This window comes from Oncorhynchus gorbuscha, linkage group LG06, assembly GCF_021184085.1.
Source record: "Oncorhynchus gorbuscha isolate QuinsamMale2020 ecotype Even-year linkage group LG06, OgorEven_v1.0, whole genome shotgun sequence".
NCBI lineage: Eukaryota > Metazoa > Chordata > Actinopteri > Salmoniformes > Salmonidae > Oncorhynchus > Oncorhynchus gorbuscha.
In genome coordinates, this window is record NC_060178.1 from 87,940,814 (window position 1) to 87,955,125 (window position 14,312).

The window sequence follows — 14,312 nt, forward strand, 5'->3', positions numbered from 1 at the left end:
TCTTGAACTTATTTAGGCTTACTATAACAAAGGGGTTGAATACTTATTGACTCAAGATATTTTAGCTTTTTAAAAATTAATTTGTATACATTTCAAAAATCATAATTCCACTTTGGCGTGGGGTATTGTGTGTATGTCAGTGACAAAAAAAATATAAATTTAATCCATTTTAAATTCAGGCTGTTACACAAAATGTGGAATAATTTCTGAAAGCACTATATATATATATATAAAGTCAATATCAACCAGCCCACCCCAATAAAAGATGGTCTGGCAATTCTGTCACTTGCCAGATGCCAAATTTGCACAATCTTGTGTTTACTAAATTTAGTTACAACACCCCTGCGTTCTTTCTCTCATACACATAATTGCAGTGGGCCTACATAGAAATGTGTGTTCTGGTCACAACAGTCTATTTTGTTTTGCAAACAGTCATGGAGTTAAATGAAATTAAGCTGCAGTGACTGTTACCCAATTTTGACCTTTGCTTAGGCTACCCATCACATTCGGAATTGTATTTGGTTAGCCTGAAAATGCTTTGTTATAAAGGGTAATATTTTCTTCCAACCCTGCAGTCAGCACCCCCCTAGTCTAAACGTCTTCCCACGGTCATATGTGGTAAATATCACCTTCTCACTTGGTTATGAACACAGCATTTCAATCAAGCTGGGGTTGTAATTGTTGGCTGGGAGTCATAGTTATAGGGGAATGTCAGTGAAGAAAAGGACTAGGACAGAGTGTAAGCTAGGTTCAGGACTGATTCTGCTACCATGGCCAGAGTGTTAATCAAGAGATGGAACAGAAATTCAGGTTTAGATTGTATTTATTACACAGGAATGAACAGATGCACATGGGGAGGGTTTGGAAATATGTGACTTACAGGGAATGGGCTTAACATCAAATCAACTGGAACTACAAACTAGGGAGAATGCCAGGACTAAACCTAAAGGGACATTAGTATAGCATGGATATAAAATATACATCAAAAGTTCAGGCAACATAATATACATGGTTAACTTACATTTCTTCTATAATAAGGCACTTACTTAATCATATTATGCGCAATGGGAGGACGGATGGGGCCACCCCGTGACATCACCATGCAAACTATTCTAGTGTGTAAGGAGGAAACAGAAATGGGTGAAAAAGGCAGAGGAGAGGTGATATGGGAATGGAAACAGTTGTGAAGGAAAGGTGTGTAGCCTAGGATAATTGGAGACAATTAGAAGACTGTAGGAGTGGCATGACCCTTCACAACAGTGAATATTTTACAACCTAATGTTAGATGGTTCCTCAGCCTGAAAGTGGCTTACATGCAAGGAGAACCATGTTTCGGTTTTTAAATTAACATCCACCACAGCTAGTTTTTGCCACAGCTAGCTCACAACCAATGGAAGTGTATAGGGCCCAGTCATCATCAAGTAACATCAAACAAAATATTTGAGTTGATTTGACCATGTTGTTTTATTAATTGCACTGTTGCCCCATCACTGCTGTTGAGTTTTAGTTAAAGTTGGCTGAAGTTTGTAATGGCATTTTATAAGTTAACAAATGTTGATTACTGTTTCTCTTGACATAAAACAATGTGGAGAAAACAACACACAAAGATGTTGGCGGGAATGTGTGTCCCTGCCAATGCCATTATCTAAAATGATCGTAGTCATCCATCATCTGGCTGTCATTCTGTGATCTCTGTTCTTGCAGGGTGATGTTGCAGATGTAAATGACCTGCTGCAGGTGTGCCCGATAGATTATGTTAGTGTACATGGGGAAAAAATTTTTTTCTCGTCAATTGGACTACTTCCAATCAAATTGTATTTGTCACATGCACCGGATACAACAGTTGTAGACCTTACTGTCAAGCCCTTAATTAACCAACAATGCAGTTTTAAGAAAAGTAAATTAACTAAAGTAAAAAATAAAAGAGCAACAATAAAATAACAATAACGAGGCTATATACCGGGGGTACCAGTACCGAGTCAATGTGCGATACTGGTACCACACAATCAACATACAAATCAATGTTTATTTGTCATATGCACAGGGCACAGTGTAGTGTAAACAGTGCAATGAAATGCCCCTTTCAGACATTGTGAGAGCTTTAAATAAGATTCAATAGAAAATATTTTAAAAGGCACAATTACAACACTGTGGTAGAATGGGCTCCTATGAGATATTAGCTATCTTTCCTCTTCATTTTCTGATGTTGTATGGTGGTAATTAGCCTAGTTGAGGCTTTAGATAGGCCTGTTTATAGTGACAGGAACAGGTGTCCTTCCTTCCCCTCAGTCTAAAATTAAAATGGCCTGATTTATGTCTGTTTGTGTAGTTAAACTTAGACCTATGTCTTAAATCTTACATATGTCATGCAACTTTACATAGATCTAAGGTCGGCTACAGTGAGTGACTCAACCAAATTTGTATATATTCTACATTATGTTATAGGTTATTGTATGGGTCATGAACAATGCATTGAACTACTTACTGTGCTTTGCATACCGATACTGTAATTTCACCAGTAGAGGTCATAGTACAAGAAGTACAAGAAAACTGACTAGCCCGCCTGTGCGCGGCTCTTCTAGTATTTACGGTCGTCGCTCCTTTTTGGTAATGTCAACAGCAAGGCAGATACTATAATCAGCAGCCGGGCGAAATGATTTGCCTCAATCCTCTTATTGCACTAAACGTAACTATATCTTCGTCAGATTCAAGTGAGATGCCATATAGCTAGTCATATTACTCGCCGCGGCAGCTAAAAGTTTAATCTGAATTCTGGTGAGTATTTACTGCTAGATTACTAGCTAACCTATCAGCCTAACGTTAGCATGCTAGCCAATTGGTACACTATGCCTGAATTTACGCTTTGTTGCTAGCTAATGTATTCTGAGCATGGAAATGAAATGTGTTTTGCATATTTTTAGGAAGCTACACAGCAAGCTTACTGGGCTTGGCGGTATATTCGTCAGTCGTGTAGTTAGTTAACTATCTAGTTCGCTAATGTCAGTTAACTAAAGTCCTCAGCTGTATCAGCTAACTACTGTAGCCACCGTCATCCCTGCCTGGCCTGCTAAAGACTAGGCTGTTGCCAGAGATGTCACCATCATTCTCTGTGTATTGTGTATTTGATGTTAGTTAAAAGCCCACAAGTGATCTGTATTGCGTTTAATGGGTGCAATACTTAAGTGTGGAAATACCATCACATGGGGACAGTTTGTATTGCCAGGGACACTGTACACAGTAGTGATGTGCAGGCAGAGAATAAAATGCATGTTTAGAACTGATCATTGATCACATGGTGCAAGAATTAATGCAGTCCGGTTAATAGTCCGGTTGCGGCCACAACTAGACCTCGTTTCAAATGTTCCAATAAATTATCTTATTTGTATGCCTAGCAATCAACAAATATCCCGGTATATTGTTTAAAACACGGTTTTACAAGTCTGTCACAAATAACAGCTCCAATAAACCCCTTATTGTGAACGAGAGAATTGTAGAATCATTACTATTTATAATTTTCAGTTCTTCTGACCCAAATGAACGAACTGAGTCGAAAGATTAGTTATTTTAAATTAAGGAGTCGAAAAAATCTGAGTTAATAAAAATAATCGTACTTCCTGTCACTAGAACACTGTCCTCTGCCAAGTTAGCCAATTAAGTTCAACTCCATGATTTATGATGGAGTTGAGCAGTTGGAAATCCTGCTCATGGAGTGGTGATTGAGCCCCACTCAGGCGCTCCAGTCTCTTACCAACTGCTCCGCTAAAAACCTCTAAATGCTCACAACTGTACTAAAGCAACAACTACAGGTAGGCAAAATAACCCAATCAAAACAGAAAGCTCCTTGAACATGGGAATATGCCAGGCCTATTGGGCCAAAATCATTTATGCCTGTATTGTATAGATAGTAGAACAAAAATGAACTAAACGTTTAAGAGAAGTTGTTTTGTTTATAAATACTTTTCTACAATGATGCACTTAGTTATCTACCAACCTCATTCCTGTCTTTTAGCATTTACACGTAGTAAGTGCGCCAAGGCCTTTTGTAGGGGAAGAACTCATTCTGATTGGCTGGGCCTGGCTCCCCGGTGGGTGGGCCTGTGCCCGCCTGTGCCCACCCATGGCTGAGCCTTTGCCCAGTCATGTGAAATCCATAGATTAGGGCCAAATGAATTCATTTCAATTGACTGATTTCCTTATATGAACTGTAACTCAGCAGAATCTTTGAAATTGTTGCATGTTGCTTTGATTTTTTTGTTCAGCATCGATGGGCTGCTGCATTGTTGGGCTGTCTTTTTATGAAGATTTTAAAAATGTGTCCTTGTGACACACAGCTCCACCTGAAAGAATGTAATGGATGGTTGCTCTGTTCTCTAAACAGAAGCAAGCAGTCTAGTTCAAGTTGCTCTTTACCCTATATGTAACTACTCTGGAATTCCACAATGGAATAATGGAGGGTGTGGCTCTCAAGATTAAGCAACTGTTTCTGTTCCTTCGTCTGTCGTCAATATCAGCTTGGCACACAGTTTCTGTACTTGAGGGATATAGGTAGATAAGTGCATAAGTTGAAGTCTGACAATGTGTACTGTAGGCTAGGCTAAGTCCTTTCTTGGGAGCACATACGTTTCAGTGGAAAACTGTTTTTAGTGACTACAATTTAACAACCAGATGGGAGGAGAAGGTGAAGTTTTTGTCTTGAAGCAGTGGATAGTATGTGCCTCTTTTGTCAGTGATATTGCTGCTACTCACTGTTTATTATCTTGGGATAGTCACTTATCTTGGGATAGTCACTTTATTACCTCGGCTAACCTGTACCCCCGCACATTGACTCGGTACCGGTACCCCCTGTATATAGCCTCGTTATTGTTATTTTATTGTGTTCGTTTTACTTTTTATTTAGTAAATATTTTCTTAATTATTTTTTAAACGGTATTGTTGGTTAAGGGCTTGTAAAGTAAGCATTTCACGGTAAGGTCCACACGTGTTGTATTCACTGCATGTGACAAAATTAGATTTGACTCATGTTGAAGTCTTGCTTGGCTTAATAGGGAACCAACAGTATTTCTGAAATGCTGATTCAGTGGAAATGGTGGATGACTAGTTCTCTATATAATGACACAGTGTTGCAGTATTTTCTCTTACATAAAAGTACCAGGTACTGACTGCTACAATATATTTGGAGACTTCCTTTTTTATTCCTCATATCTTTTCACGTGATATTAAATCTGTCATGGGATAAATACATAAGGGAACATGGGAGATTTGGTTCTTGGAGTCGAGGTTAATCTTTTTTATTTTTTTTATTTTTTTTTTACAGTTTTCAGAGTGAACTGGAGATGTCTAGCAGCACCCAGTTAAACATCCGACAGTGGACCACCAAGCATGTAGCCAAGTGGCTGAAGGACGAGGGCTTCTGCCACTATGTAGACCTGCTGTGCAACAAGCACCGTCTGGATGGCATGTCCTTACTCACCCTCAGCGAGTACGACCTACGCTCTCCCCCGCTTGAGCTCAAGGTGCTGGGGGACATCAAGAGGCTGATGGTGTCCCTCCGCAAGCTGCAGAAACAAAACTTGGACATCCTGGAGGAGCTGGGGGTCCCGTTCGACGGACACTCCCCTCAGGGTGGCGGTGGGGACTGGCACTGCAATGGAGACTCCAGTAGAGAGTGTGATAACTCTAACACAGACACTGCACCGGTTGGGGAGCAGTATCTTCAGTATACAAATGGGAAGTACAAGCATGGAGGGAGCAGGAGGCTGGACCCTGAGTACTGGAAGACGGCGCTTAGTGCCATCTATGTTGTGTTCGTTTTTGGATTTACCTCCTTCGTCATGGTGATCGTGCACGAGAGGGTGCCGGACATGCGCACCTACCCGCCCTTGCCAGACATTTTCTTAGACAGGTGGGTTGCTGTTCCCCACATCCTAAGTAATGTACATGTAGACCTGCTTGTGACTGTTCAGCAAACACCTCTGTTTTTCGAATGTTAACATAACTGATGCTGTGGTGATAACATTTTACTAGGGACCAAGCTGAATTTACGCTACTTAAATTTTTTCAATTTTAACTCTTGCGAGGCCTCCCGGGGGGCGCAGTGGTTAAGGGCGCTGTACTGCAGCGCCAACTGTGCCATCAGAGTCCCTGGGTTCGCCATCAGAGTCCCTGGGCGACGCACAATTGGCCTAGCGTCGTCCGGGTTAGGGAGGGCTTGGTCGGTAGGGATGTCCTTGTCTCATCGCGCACCAGCGACTCCTGTGGCGGGCCGGGCGCAGTGCGCGCTAACTATAAGGTTGCCAGGTGCACGGTGTACCCTCCGACACATTGGTGCGTCTGGCTTCCGGGTTGGATGCGCGCTGTGTTAAGAAGCAGTACGGCTGGTTGGGTTGTGTATCAGAGGACGCATGACTTTCAACCTTCGTCTCTCCCGAGCCCGTACGGGAGTTGTAGCGATGAGACAAGATAGTAGCTACTACAACAATTGGATACCACGAAATTGGGGAGAAAAAGGGGTAAACATTTTTATTTTTTAAAATAAATAAATAAATTTGAACTCTTGCTTGTTTTTGCAACGGTGTCCAGTGTTTCACCTATACAGGCATAGGGTGCCATTTGGGACACAACCATAGCCTATTCTGAAACTAAATAGCATGCCCTGTCATTAACAGTTTCTTGACTTCTCCTACTTTGAGTAGATTGCTTCCATGACCTTTTGTTCATGATGACTCACATTGCTCTTGACAATTTTAGTAATTTAGCAGACGCTCTTATCCGGAGCAACTGATAGTACTGAGTGCATACATTTTCATACTGGTCCCTCGTAGGAATGAACCCACAACCCTTGCTTTGCAAGCATCATGCTCAACCAACTGAGCCACACAGGACTTGAATGTCCAGCTTGTTCTAACTGAGAGTGTAATTGGATTTGCTCATGGTGTGAAAATGTTTCAGATTACTGTTGGCAAGATGAGTGGGCTTGTTTTTTGGTATGTTTCCACACTACATTCCTTCCAGCTATAGCATTTCTTAATATTATTCAGTTCCTTTGGCTTTCATGCCTCATGATTGAGTATTGCTCTGTTCAAGTAGACTGTGATTTTGCTGTGATCTGATAGGAGTGTCAGTGGGCTGGGAATATATGTAGCACACAGGAGGACATTTTTCTCTGTTAAGATCATTTGTTTTTAAAATTCTGAGCCAAATGTAAAATGTTCTCCGTGCTAGAGGCGTCACCACATACCCCGGTTTGATTCCAGGCTGTATCACAACCGGCCGTGATTGGGAGTCCCATAGGGCGGCACACAATTGGCCCAGAGTTGTTAGGGTTTGGCCGGGGTAGGCTGTCATTGTAAATAAGAATTTATTCTTAACTGGCTTGCCTAGTTAATAAAAGTTCAATAAAATAAACAATTAAATGAGAAAGCAGCAACTAGGCTAAATGTAGCCCTAGGTTCCCTGCGTTTATCATCTGACTGGCAGGTTGTCATACCTGACATAAGCCTCTATCTTAATGCAATCGAGAGGTGGCTTGCTGTTTGCCTTAACCTCATGTAGGTTTGTCAGGTGTGTTTTTCCAGTTGCACTGGATTAGGCTTGCAGATTGCATCTACTAGGCTGTTTTGTTTTTCCAATGAAGTCATATTGAATGTTGATAGCATAATATTCTTCATTATATTATTATTATTATTATTATTATTATTATTATTATTGGCTATTATCTGTTAATGGTTGTGATACTTCATAAACATTAGCCAAGCCTGGGAAAATAATCAAAATGCTCAATACCAGGCAGCTTGTATTTAAGTAGATTAGCCAATAAACATTTCTTTCTCTTAACAGTGTACCTAGAATACCATGGGCCTTTGCCATGGCAGAGGCATGTGGAGTGATCCTGTGTAATATCTGGCTGCTAGTTCTGCTGCTGCACAAGCACAGGTAGAGTACTGGCTACTGACTGGTCCATAGGAAAATATGTTCGTCACACCTATAGCCTAGACATTATTTAAACTAGTATCTCGAATTTCACCATGAAATGAATAGAATTGTAAAATGTTTAACTCGTCCAGGGTTTAAAAAAAAGAAGTTTTTACTTCTCCTTAGGGACACCCACCCGTTCCATTTATTTGAACTATTCCAGAACTAGCACACCACATTAAAATGATCAACTAATTATTATGCCTTTTGACTACTTGAATCAGTGAGTTAGTTCAGGGTTACAACAAAGTTGTGAAACTTGCGGGGGTCCCAGAGGAGAGGTTTGAAAACCACTGGTCTAGTTCATGTGTAACGTCTGCTCTGCTGAAGGTCAGTTCTGCTGCGGCGCCTGTGCAGCCTCATGGGGACAGTGTTCATGCTGCGCTGCGTCACCATGTTCGTCACCTCTCTGTCAGTGCCAGGACAGCACCTGCAGTGCTCAGGAAAGGTACTACAGCTCCATGCACATGCGCGCACACACACACACACACACACACATCAGCATTTCCTCCAGGTTGAGGATGATCATTTCCTCCAGGTTGAGGATGATCTCATCATTACACACACACACACACACACACACACACACACACACACACACACACACACACACACACACACACACACACACACACACACACACACACACACACACACACACACACACACACACACACACACATCAGCATTTCCTCCAGGTTGAGGATGATCTCATCATTACACACACACACACACACACACACACACACACACACACACACACACACACACACACACACACACACACACACACACACACACACACACACACACACACACACACACACACACACACACACACACACACACATCAGCATTTCCTCCAGGTTGAGGATGATCTCATAATAACACACACACACACACACACACACACACACACACACACACACACACACACACACACACACACACACACACACACACACACACACACACACACACACACACACACACACATCAGCATTTCCTCCAGGTTGAGGATGATCTCATAATTACACACACACACACACACACACACACACACACACACACACACACACACACACACACACACACACACACACATCAGCATTTCCTCCAGGTTGAGGATGATCTCATAACACACACACACACACACACACACACACACACACACACATCAGCATTTCCTCCAGGTTGAGGATGATCTCATCATAACACACACACGTGTAGCTTTTTATAGATACAATCTGGCCGCACTGTACAAACACTATGGGTAGCAATTTTCTTTCTTCTCACGAGAGGGTAAAATCTTAATAGTGACACTTAACTTCTCTTTCCCTGAGATTTATGGTGACATGTGGGCAAAACTGCATCGAGCTCTGGCCATCTGGAGTGGATTTGGAATGTCTCTCACAGGTGTCCACACATGTGGTGACTACATGTTCAGCGGTCACACAGTGGTCATCACCATGCTCAACTTCTTTGTGACAGAATGTAAGTGTTCCATATCATTTTACTGTTACTTTCACTGTCACCTGTTGCAGACAATAATTGTAATTGACTGTAAGTAGGAAGAACTTATGTACATCATGTGTTGTCCCTTTGCTGCCATCATGTGTCCATTAGCTGTAACTGCATGAAGGGCATCAAGACCGGACCACTTATATAATAATATATTCCAATTTACCTGATGCTTTTGTCCAAAGCGACTTAGTCATGCATGCATACATTTTCCGTATGGGTGACCCCAGTGGGAATCAGATCCACGATCCTGTCGTTGCAAGCACCATGCTCTACCAACTGAGCCACTGACAGATTTTAAACTGTTTTATAGCAGCATGTGCGCTAACGAAGACCAGAAGGAGAGCACACATACCACCTATTTTAAAGTCCCTAAATTTGTTGCCTGCTAGTTTTATAGTTAATTTTCAAATGTTTTTAAAGCTTTTCAAAGAACTACTTGGCCATGCACCCGAATACGTGTATGATATCCTTTTAAGATATGTGTCCAGTCGGTCTGGCCTTTTAGTTGTTCCAAAGTTCAGGCTGCCATTAGCCATTATGGTCCTGGCCTTTAGAACAGCCTACCGGAGGAGAGGGGCCTCAGAAACTGTAACTTTTTTACTGTATAATCTTTTTAGCCGTGCTTTTACTTTGTGTGCTTTTAGCCATACTATTTGATCACATTCTATACATTTGATTTATTTCAAATTATTTTAATTAATTCGTCTCATGTCCACTGTTAATTTATTATTGTTTTACTATTTAGAATTTCTCATTTTAGAAAATGTATTAGGTTTTTAATGTTCTCACTTTTGTTTTATTTGTTAAGCACTTTGAAATGCATCCTCTGTGAGAAATGTTCTCTATAGGTGCTTCAACACCTGCATTGCTTGCTGTTTGGGGTTTTAGGCTGGGTTTCTGTACAGCACTTTGAGATATCAGCTGATGTATGAAGGGCTATATAAATAAATTTGATTTGATATAAATTAAGTTTGACTGATTTGAAAATCGCATACAGATAATGGGTCTACACTGAGACCAGAATCAATAAAGATGTAGTGCACTATGTAAGGGAATAGGGTGTCATTTGGGACACAACCTGAGTTTTAACATGACTGAAATTCAACTTTCTAACTCATCAATTTGCTGCTTTTATGTGTACATCAACAGACACACCAAGGGGTTGGAACTTCATCCACACCTTATCGTGGGTCCTAAACTTGTTTGGGATCTTCTTTATCCTGGCGGCCCATGAACACTACTCCATCGACGTCTTCATAGCTTTCTACATCACAACCAGGCTTTTCCTGTACTACCACACGCTGGCTAACACCAGGGCCTACCAGCAGAGTCGCAGGGCCCGCATCTGGTTCCCCATGTTCTCCTTCTTCGAATGCAACGTCAACGGCCCTGTGCCCAACGAGTACGGCTGGCCCTTCTCTAAACCCGCCATGATCAGGAGGATGATTGGGTACTAGGTGGTAAAGGACACCTGTCTGCGACGCAGCCAGAAGAACATTGATCTCATCTAATAGACACTACTGGTGACTTTGAGCCCTGTCGTGCTATTTTTGCTACTGCCCCCTGAAAGAAGTTGCTAACTGTGGTTATGTGATATCAACTTTATATTCCAATATCTACAAGCGATTGCTAACTGAGATGGCTTGTGGGATCCTATTGGTGCCATGGTGTGACCGGGTACAGACAGAGACTCTTCATATTCTGTCCCATGTCAGCCTGTTAAAAGGGATTAAAGTAAGGCTTGTGTCTAAATTGACAACCTATTCCTCATGTAATGCACTACTTTTGACCAGGGCACATAAGGCTCTGATCAAAAGTGGTGCACTACATAGGGAATAGGGTGCCATTTGGGACTCATCCTTTCATCAATTTTCTCTCTTCATTTGAAAAGGGATAAGTAAAAAAAAAAAAAAATTATCCCACAACTTTTGCCACAAGATCAATAATCTGGTTACAGATATGTATGTGCTTTAGTCAGTGCCTCTTCTGTTGTTACGGTATACATTCTGTTTATGGCATGACGACAAACTCGACAGAGGAGTTAGTCAATTCCTCTTCTGTTGTTACGGTATACATTATGTTTATGGCATGACGACAAACTCGACAGAGGAGTTGACTAAAGCACAAACTGATCTGCTACTACCAGGCTACCATTTCAATGCTTAAGGGCTCAGACACACCAATAGGGTTTGCTGGTCGGGAGTAGTTAGCACCTCTGAACATAATTTGCTAAACCAAGTGCACACTCATTTTACATGTAGAATTGCTTGAAAAATGTGAATGATCTGCAGACTAACGCTACATGCACATGTGTTGCAATGTGTGTGAGCCTTAAAAGCTCTTGCAATCTGTTAGATAATGGGGGAACAGCAAGTTAGAGGTTTGGGGAAACATAAAAGCAGAATTCTCAGGCAGCCTATTGTAACCAAACACATTATTTTAAGTCAGTAAAGTTTGTTGAAATCTAAAATTCAACAGCGTTAGTGAAATAGGCTATTGTGTGTTCACTAGATATCCTGAGAAGTTAGGGCACTTTTCATAATATTATTGACATGTTTCTTTCAATGTTTTATCTGGACTCTAGTTCTAATACAAGTATGGACCACCTTAAAGGCAATATCGAAACGTCACAGATGATACTGTTGCTAAATTTATGTATAGCAATATCATAGTTCAAGATGTTGTGACCGGTCTTGTTACTTGTTTGCCATTGTTTCTTTAGGTAGTGTGTAAAGCTTCTGCATTCCTTAAGACACTACTGTGGTTTTGACAGTATTACTAGAATGCTGATTGAGTCATTCATGGCTCATTTTGAAATGAACTGTTTTGGTTTCCTTTATAATATTTGTATTGTTCAGTTATTATCCTGCCTTGTCCTAACTAGACCTTACCGTAACCAGGGTCGTTACTTAGGAGATCGCAAAAAGCAGCCAAAACTATGGAATGGAAAACGGTGAACAATTGTTTTAAATACCATTCCATTTGCCAATAGCTTTAGTTGTTATAGTAACATTGTCTGTGTAAGTAATGCATATCTCAAATATTGAATTTTTTTGAGTTTTGTACTAGCTTGTAATTTAGTAATTGACCAAGATTCACGATAAAAATAACATACAAGGATATCTACAAAGTAATTGGGGGAAAAAAATGTATTTTTACTTCTTCCATAGATCCCTTGGACTTACTTTTGACTGCATCTTAATTTATTTCATTTGGTATATGTAAATAAATAAAAATTAAAATAGGTATTTGATGTACTAAAAGGTTATTGCAACATGCACTTAAGCAGGAATATGTTTACAGTTGTGCGGAACTATATTTGTTTGAAACACAATGTGCTTTTATGTATAGGATTTATTTCAGAATCACCCTTTCACCCAAATAATTGAAAACAAAGGCAAAGCATCACAAAGTCCCCCACAGTAACTCAAAATCAGGTCTGAAACTGCCAGTGATGGTATTGGTTACAACCCACTTAGTACATATTTGTAAAACAATGCAGTATTACTTCCCACTGGGCACAAACGCGAGTTCAACATCTAGTTATGATTTACATTTGATTGTGTCGTCGACTAACATGAAATTATACAACACGTTTATACACTACGTTTGATAACATTTTGCAAATCCAATCAGTTTTCCACGGTGATTCAACATCATCACATTTGAATGTTTTTATTGAAATGGCATAGAAACAATGTTGTATCAATCCGTTTGAGTCCAGTGGGTTTTGTCCAATATCCATCCCAGCATGTTTTATTTTGAATTTCAACTGTGGAATAGTTACTTGTACTACTTGGCCTAGTTCGTAACCCGTTACTAGTTGAGTCTTTACCCCCCCCCCCCACACCTTTCTTCTAATTCCAACTAGTTCCTAATGCATAAATCTTTTGTTTTGAGTAATGCCAGCTCGTGTGCATGCTAGCTAGGTAGCTAGCTGCAAATTCATAGTTTTCTGCTAAGATGTTAGATACATACTTATGAATGATGGCTTTTCTCTCTTTAATTTGTTCTTAGTTGTCACTTTTAACCCCTCTAATAAAATGTTACTAATCCTTATCACCGGTGTGGTTATAGCGGTATGTTACTTATCTTCAAGATACAGTAATTGACTTGTAATGAAAATGTAGCAATATCAGCCAGTGTGGTTGTATTGGGTTAATCAATAATGTCCTGCAAATGACAAATGTCTTTACCATCATTAAACAGTAGAAATCAAGGGTCTGTCGTCTTGGATGTGATTCTTCAATCGAGCTGGGTTTGTGAGTGAGAGTAGGGTGAAATTGCCCCTAGATACTGATCTTGGATCAGTTTCTCATTTCCCCCACTAATGATTAAGGTTAGTATTGGGAAGGGGAAACTGATCCAAGAACTGTACTTAGTGAAAAGTCACACGGGGGCCCTCTATGTGTGTGTGCAAGGCAGTAACTCAGTTAGCTACACGATTAGAAGACATGGTGACACATTATCTGCAGGAGATAGTCAGAGTGCAGTGGATTAAAGCGGATTCTGGGAATTCGCTCAGAGCTATTCTGAGCAGTTTACATTTTGGAAATCCCTCCCAGTTCATGGTCACGGTTCCTATTGTGACTGAGGTCCAGAGTCTAAGCATGGATTTAGCATACTAACATGACTGAGTTTACATGTCAGGTCTCTGCTAGGAATAAAAGCATGTGTTCATCCTGATCCTGAGCTTAGTTAATGTCACTTCAGGTCAAGTTATCTTACTTCTCTGACGGTCAAAGTGCTGATTCAGTGTAACACTGTGCAGTGTTTAGTTAGCTACAACACCTGTTTCTGTTTTGACCACTAGAAGA

At 40.7% G+C, this 14,312-nt stretch overlaps 1 protein-coding gene across 2 annotated transcripts; it reads left to right on the top strand.

Annotated features, from left to right (window-relative positions):
* The first annotated feature begins 2,601 nt into the window (after nucleotides 1–2,601).
* LOC124038492 (sphingomyelin synthase-related protein 1-like) lies at nucleotides 2,602–13,715 on the top strand. Of its 2 annotated transcripts, none has more exons than XM_046354443.1 (6): nucleotides 2,602–2,775; nucleotides 5,315–5,902; nucleotides 7,837–7,932; nucleotides 8,302–8,419; nucleotides 9,315–9,465; nucleotides 10,645–13,715. In XM_046354443.1, the coding sequence occupies exons 2-6, from the start codon at nucleotides 5,334–5,336 to the stop codon at nucleotides 10,950–10,952; spliced, it is 1,242 nt and encodes a 413-aa protein (XP_046210399.1). In that variant the 5' UTR covers nucleotides 2,602–2,775; nucleotides 5,315–5,333; the 3' UTR covers nucleotides 10,953–13,715. The 2 variants fall into 2 exon arrangements, with proteins under 2 accessions (XP_046210399.1, XP_046210400.1); XM_046354444.1 differs by lacking the exon at nucleotides 2,602–2,775 and adding an exon at nucleotides 4,515–4,707.
* Nucleotides 13,716–14,312: the final 597 nt, after the last annotated feature.